Genomic DNA, 7,868 nt, shown 5'->3' with positions numbered 1-7,868 from the left:
ATATATTTAAACTTCGAGTAGACTTGTGATGGACAATTCATGGTATTTAATTGCACCTAAAACTTCATGTTCAAAGTTTCAGTACCAGAAACTAGCATCCATCATCTTGGCAGCAGAACACAAAATACAAGAAAAACAAATCATTCCTGATTTTTTTAAAAAGCGAAGTAAGGGCAATTTTTCTCTAAAAAGACCTCGAGGTTAGTGAAGGAAAAAAAAGTACTTGAAATGTAAAAAAGATCTTGAAGTATTTCTTTTCATCTTTTACTTTATTCTCTTTGTTGCTTTTTCTTTTGGTTTGAAAGATCAGATGAGAAAGCATCTAAATGTATCTGGAAGTTGTCTTAGGGAATTTAACTAACTTCTTAAAAGAGAAAAGAACTAACTAAATTTTGTGATAAATAAAATATTTTTATTTCAAATTCTGTTTGAATTCTTATTCTATCAAAGCTAGAATGAAAAAAAAGAACAAGGAAAACCCGATCTCTTATGATTTATGTTGATGATAGCTACCACAAGATAGTTTTTCAAACAGTGTTGTTCGGACACAGTTAATAACAACATATAAGACAATCCGTATCATTCAGCTACAAAATCCTCCGTCCAAATCAGTACTACAAACTTCTTTCTTCATTGATATTTCCCAGTTAGTAAAATCTATACGCAGACAAGGAAATAAAGAAATTCTACAACGTCTTTTTGGAAAAGTCTTTATGATTACGTCAACAGAATCAAAGTCTTTATAATTAGCATGAGTAGAATCTTAGAACCAAAAGACCCTTTCTGTATTTTACATGTACTAACTATGCTGTTTAGGAAGCTGCTTTCAGGCTGTAAGAACTAAATTATAATTAACGTTTGCTAATAGGTGTGCAACACAGAATTGAAAGCAATAATAAAATTACCCACTTGAAGAAAAAAAGAATATGATTATGAGGGTGAAGTTCAAAATATTGTGTGGATACTTTGCAGTAAGTAATTACTTAACACAAGGCCATGTATTTTAATTATAGTTACCTTTCTAGATGTCATTTGAAAACATGTAAGTGCATTTGAACAGAGGTGGGTGTCCTTTGTGTCAGTAAGCACCTTTTTGTCATTTGCTTATTGCATGAAAATATGCTTATGAAGAGTATCACAGCCTACCCCATGTAAATCTGTATCTCTTCATATTGAAGAACTTCTATAGATGTCTGGATTTAAATAAGAGCGAATTGCTCCACATGCTTTGAGGATAAAAAATTTTAAGTGATTAAAAAATGTTTCTTCTCTACCAATATATATCTTATTTATATCTCTCTTTATACATCTTAATGAATTAATGACCAACAACACAACTGTAGATTTCAAATAAAATGAAACAGAAAAGAAAGAACGAAGAAGACAGGCTGGAGCATAGTGACAGGAGTCCGTCTCCCCCCGTGCCAGTGAAGGGCTGGCTGTGAGCATGCTCAGACACATGGGAGGCACCAAAGTTACTATATCAGAACTCCTTCTGAGGTATGAGGAGGCTATGCCTAATAACTCAATTGCTGTAAACCTGTTGTTATATTTCTGGTCTTAAGCATTTCTTCAGCCTCAGATTCATTGCAATGTTCTTTCTACTTCATTTCATCGTTCTGGTAGATGTCAAAGGTAAGGCTGCTGCTTTCTCACTTTAAATGATTGCAATTCCCAAAGAATACAAAATTTCTATGGAGTTCTATAATGTTTGTAATAGATTCATTATGGTGTTTGAAAAGCTGACATCAAATTTGCCTTGTCCTTTTCATTATCGTTAATTGCTTGTAGTCCCATATAGCCTAGCAATTTTTAGATGCAACGAACTTTTCATGGAAACACACCTTTATGTTATTAAAGCTGTAGATAAAATACTTTAAAAAACACTGTTGGCTATATCAGTTATAACGGAGAATTTTCAGTATTTGTTTTAGAAGTATGACAAATTAATAAACTAAAACTGTGTTTTGTGAAATGTCAATTTGTTGAAATATGTCCATAAAATTTATATAATTGTTAGTATCTCTGTTTCATTGTTAAACCTAGTTAGACTGGAAACGCCAAAGCCACACACAAATGTAAAACACAGTATTTCTCCCTAAAAGTAAATCTATCTAAAATACAGCTAAAAAAATCTACAAAAGTGCATCTATTTAGATAATTTTCTTTTTGTTTTTAATTGTAGACATTTTTATTTCAGTCAAAATGTTAATTTTCAAGTCAGTGACATTTTTATTGCAATGCCGACCAAAAAAGTAAAACTTAAATCTTCACCTCGTTTTAAACAAAGACACTTGTTTTGTTGTGAGCTTGTACATTTCACCATACCGAAGGTATGCTGGGGGTTATTATTATTATTTAAAAGTATCTATTTTAATTAATATTTTTTCTTAAAGACTTTCGATAAACCTCTGTGAATAAAGAAAGTTAAAATTTGAAATCATTCTTATTTTCTGAGAAATTAGTTTCAGGGTTTTTAAATATTCAATTTTAGTAAGTGAATTCCAACTGAATATTTTTAATCTTAAAATAAAATGCAATATTTATGAGCAATCATCTTAAAACTTCTAACAAAAAATTTTTTAAAGATTTTTAAAATACCTAAATTTTATTTTGAATTTAAAATGATACTAAAACATTGTTTCAACTTATTTAAAAATGTTATCCTCATACACCTAGAATGATTTTTACTTTGTATTTTAATCTCTCTTACATAAAAAGCTCAGTATTATTTAAGGAGAAACAATATATGAACTCATCTTGATACAATACAGTTGTAAAAGGCAGTCTATGTCCTTGATTTAAGGTCTTACCTCAGAAGTTCACGTCCTATCTATATTTGGAATGTTCGATTTTATAAGATTTTTAAGAATAAACAGTTGCAAAGTAGGTTCTTAGATTTAAGACATGTCATAGAGGTCATTTGTGCCCTTAAAAAATTCTTTAATGTACAGCACTATAACTATAGTTAACCAGTTTTACTATACTGCTGCTGTTACTCCTGAAAACGCATTTAATTGATTTTGCTTAAACTCTGAGATTAAAAAACATCTATTACTAAAATAACATTTTAAGATTTACCATAATGTAATTGTTCCTTTAGGAAATAGAAAGAAAGAAATTTCAAACAGATAATTTTTGTTTGATTTTTATATCTAAGTAAATGTCATATTTCAGATCCTTAGTACTAACCTAACAAATATTTATCAACTAATTATAGTTCTCTGGAAATTTTTATTTTCTAATTTTACATTACTTTTGATTGCTAATTTAAACCTTTATGTTTAAAATAATTTATTTTCAAAGATATATTAATCAATACATTGTCTTACTCCTACTTATGAAAATAATAAGCATTTGCTATATAATTAGCAAAATTTTTCTTTTTCACAATAAAATTATAGATGGTTAAAATGGAAGGCTCTGCATAGTAACTATACAAAGGTAATTTAGAATAATGTAAGAGTAAAGATTGCTTTTTAAATTTAAGTAAATATTTGTGATAGTTTCTTAGGCCAAATGTAAACAAAATGAAGTTAGAAATTCTATGACTGTCTTGTCTCTTCCGGCCATGATCAACCTGGAGTGCCTAAGGAATGAATGACCTTGACCGTCTTAAGCTACAGACACTAATAGATAACTACAGATAACATATCTTATTATTTTACATATATTTTATCATTAGTTTATTCACTTTGTATCTGTTAACCAATCTCAAACCACTTCGAAAAATGAAGTTGTTTAGAGGACTAATTAAGGACAGTATTACAAATCAAAAACATGTGGCTTATATAGGAAATTAAAAGCACCAAGTATTGAGGATGCTACTTGGGAACTACCAATTGCTACTTACTCAAATAATTTGCCTAACTTCCAAAAAATGCGGTCCTCCAAAGCAGTGCCCAAGCAGCATTTTGAGGTGAGCAGTGTTTGACTGCCCCCTAATGGCCAAGTTCAAGGCACAACGTTGACGGTTCTTTTCTAACCGATGTCAGTTCAACTTGGCTGCTACTTGAGAAAAGGTTTCCAACTGAATTTTAATTTCACACCCATACATCCCTGCTGCGGGTAGCTGTGAAAATCAATTATATTTCAGGCCAGTCATCCTGAGGACTAGCCTGCTTGAGGGCTGAACGGAGCCTGCTGTGAGGGAGAAGGGAAAAGATCTGGAACCCGGGTGTTAAAGCCTATAGAGTTCCGTTATCTCTAAAGACATCGGCTAAACACGTTTACTCATGTGTTCGTCTTACTGTGAATATATGTGACCAGATGTAATAAAAGAATTTTAAGGCCTCTCACTTGAAGTGACAAAATTGCCTGCCACTTGAATTTTAGAGACAAAACTGGGATGCTGCTTTCCAATAAGTTGATGTTGGAAAATTACCCATTTTTATCCTGGAAAATAGTAGTCCAGATAAAATTCAATTAGCAAAGAATGATTTTGTATGAGTAGTTATGTAAAGATCATTGCACAGAGTTTTTAGGAACTTATATCTATTTAAGAAACAAAACGGCTTGGTTGACTTATTTGGCAAATACATGAATTAATGTTCATCACAGACAAAATGAATGTGTTAATTTTACATGAGAAATAGTAGTGAAATTAGAGGCAAAATTATCTTTTAAAATACCTATTTTGTACACTTTATTCATATTGCATCAATTTCTCACCCCTAGACTTCCATGTGTTCAGTATGTATTTTTTTTAAAAAAAGTTTGTGATGAAGGTTAACATTGCTGTTATAAAAGTACCCTCAAACCAAAATAAAACAATTGATTCAGCACTCACGGGATAAACAGACTTTTGAATCTCTTAAGACTAGAAAAGATTTGCAATTGAAAAATTAACTTTATTACAAAATAAAAAGCCTTTAACATATGTTCAAGGTGATTGATAAAATTCTAGCCTGCTCCTTCTCACTGTTCTTCCGTCTTGGGCCCCTTCCTCTGCTCCTGTTCCTGCCTCTCTCCTGCCTCCCCCACCCCCTCCCCACCATGGCTCTCTTCGCATTTTCTCTTCTCACCACTTACTCTTCCTCCTTCCAGACGCATCTGTCTTAGATACCCTCCTGGCCTCTCCTCCCACCTTTTCTATATCTCATCTTCTGGCTCCCATCCATCCCTCTCTGCCTGGTTTCCTGGCCTCTGAAATCTCCCTCTCTGGTCTCCTGTCTCTGCTCCTTAACTCTTTGCTTGCTAAAGTCTTCTCTTATCCGGCTCTGCCTTTGTCTTTGCTACATCCCATTCACTCTGATCCCCACATCTGCTCCATCCCGATTGTTCACATCTGTCTCTTTTTTTTTTTCCACCTTTTTTTCCATCCCTCAATTTGTCCTTCCTCAAATACCCCTAGCCTCCAGTCACCTCCTGTCTTTACTGAGCTTTCTCCCCAGGGGCTTCCTAGATCTTCCTTGTCTCCCTGTTTTTGGCCTTTACCCCCTTTCTATCATTTGCTTCCATCCCCAGTGTCTCCTGGCCCAGACAGTGGTCACCCTTTCTGTTGCTCAAATTGCTGGAACACATACCCAACACAATCAAACAAGAATTATGCCTTCTTATTATTTCAACACTGAGTGCTCCCTTCTTCTAGGTCCACGGTGATTTGTCTACAATTCTGAAATCCAGAAGGCTCTGAAAACTGAAAGTTTGATCTTTTTTGCCTACAAAATCTGGTCAGAATTGACCAGAAGCTATTTAGTATCTTTAGTCATGTACTTATTGTAATATTTCATACATTGTGCTATGAAAAAATGTTAATGTGTTTGATTATGGCATTTTGCCCCAGACATATTGGAAATGTTATATAATTTATAGCATATGCATTGTATTAACTTTCTAAAATTAAAATATTATAAATTTTGCAACATATCTCTCCAATGGGTCTCTGCTAAAGTGATACAGAGCCTTACAGTCGTCAAGCCTGGTCAGATCACCAACTGCCTATGCCACATCATTCTCAACAGGTGGTGTGGCGACTATTTGCTTTGCCCAGGGAAGTTCAGTGTTAATCAAATGGGTTTGATACACAGAAGATAATGTTAACTAATTCTCCCTTTCTCTAATTTCAGCTTATTTTTTATTCAACCTCTAGGTTGTTTTTTTTTTATTTCAGTGATTATATTTTTCATTTCAATAATTCCAACTGTATTTAAAGCTGTCTGTTCTGGTTTTATAAACTTCCATTTTTATTTCATGATACTCTTCCTTTCATTAGTTCTTTGAGAATTTTAATCATATAGATTTTAAAGCTTTAAAGCTCTATCATCTCACGATCCAGTTCCAAATCTCATTTGCAGAGGTACCACTGCTGCCTTCGCTCCTGGCCATGGGCAAGGGGCATTATTCAAATCACAACCTTGGGTGGTCAGACAGAGCTAGGCCATCCCCCACCCACTGTCGGGGGCTCAGTCCCAGTGCTTGGCTTCACGAAGTCCCCAGCCCCTGCGGGTGGGGCCGCATTCGGTCTCTTTCCCACGCTGGGATCAAACCCAGTCCCAGCTCCCTGTCCCACCTGTGATGACATCAAAGAAATAGATTCCGGGAAGCACTTCAGCCCCTGAAGATTCAGTAGGTCTAGGGTGGGGACTCTGCATATTTAGGAAGCACCCCAGGTGATTTGACAGCTGTATATATTCCACAGATCACACCTCTGGAAAAACTAGTATCGCAGTTAGCACATCAAAATATAAGTAGGGATTTTTTTTCTATAAGAGATTTTAACATTTTTGTTATACTCTTTGTGTATACCAGGATTGCTAGTTGGGTTCACCTGGATTATCTAACACATTAATCCTACTTGAAAAGGTGTTTTAAATTTGAGGGTTGTAGGCGCAGATTAAGTATTTGGCAAAGGAATAGCTGAACCTACATTGTCTCATAATCAATCTCCAGCTTCTTTACAGACAGTGTAACCCCAAAGTTATAATTATTATGCAAGTTTACCTACAGATCATTCTTGATGTTAATTACCAGTCCTGCCTTTAGAAGAAATTAATAAGCCCATAACACAAATGGCTAAGGAAGAATCTCTTCTGATTTGGGGCCAAATCCTCTTTCTCATTTATTACCCAGTTGTCATTATCCATTTTTTTGTTTGATTATGGCCCAGCCGGTGGACATCATATCAGTCATTGCCTATCTCTCTGTCTCTTAGTCATGTCTTGCCTGGGACATTCTGTTTCAACCACACAGGCTAAAAATAACATATTTATTACTGCAGATATTTCTACTCCTAATTTCCTTTTACGTAAATTCACGATATATAAGAAATTTAGAAGATATTGATTCTTATCTATTCTGCCTTGAGGGCTACTGCAAAAAAAAATATTCCTTTAAAAGCCTCAAATTCTGTCTGAGGGTGAGATGACAGTCTTTATGTAAACTTTATGATAGGCAGGAAAAGGATAATAACCTATACTGAGTATTACGAAAAACTCTGTTCTCTTATTCAAAGCCATTTCCTTTATGGCTGCTTCCTGTTTCCCACTTTAAAATGCTGCTTTTACTGTAATAACTAAAGCTAAAATTATTTACTTGGAAAAAATAAGTTGCCCTCTCTAACAGCATAGGGTTTCACAAATGCTATGTTATTTTTGCCTATTATATGTGTGAATTGTAAGTTTTGTAAAGAATAAAGCATGAGGCAACGACCTGTGCTGTGACCTGCTTTCCAAACTAGTGTGAGCTACATTACCCAACCTGCATAGAGTTCACTGGAAAATTAGAAGCCTAGCCACCTCTCCTTTTCCATAGTAGATGGCTTCAAGCAAAAATGTCAATAATAATGATAATAATAACCTGATGTATTGATGTAAGACAAATGAAAAAGGAAAATGAGCATAAAACTTCCATATGTACTTAACCCACAT

General features: G+C 34.2%; 1 protein-coding gene across 1 annotated transcript in view; it reads left to right on the top strand.

The window, feature by feature from the left end:
- Positions 1-1,472: 1,472 nt before the first annotated feature.
- Positions 1,473-7,868, top strand: part of RXFP2 (relaxin family peptide receptor 2) — a 55,832-nt gene continuing 49,436 nt past the window's right edge. Inside the window, exon 1 of the mRNA XM_045566826.1 lies at positions 1,473-1,635. Coding sequence (XP_045422782.1) covers positions 1,593-1,635 — 43 coding nt within the window. The 5' untranslated portion in view covers positions 1,473-1,592. The remainder of the gene's footprint in view (positions 1,636-7,868) is intronic.

The sequence above is a fragment of the Lemur catta genome, chromosome 13 (assembly GCF_020740605.2).
Source record: "Lemur catta isolate mLemCat1 chromosome 13, mLemCat1.pri, whole genome shotgun sequence".
Lineage (NCBI taxonomy): Eukaryota > Metazoa > Chordata > Mammalia > Primates > Lemuridae > Lemur > Lemur catta.
The sequence above is the reverse complement of the archived record's forward strand: the minus strand, read 5'-3'. Positions and strand labels throughout refer to the sequence as shown.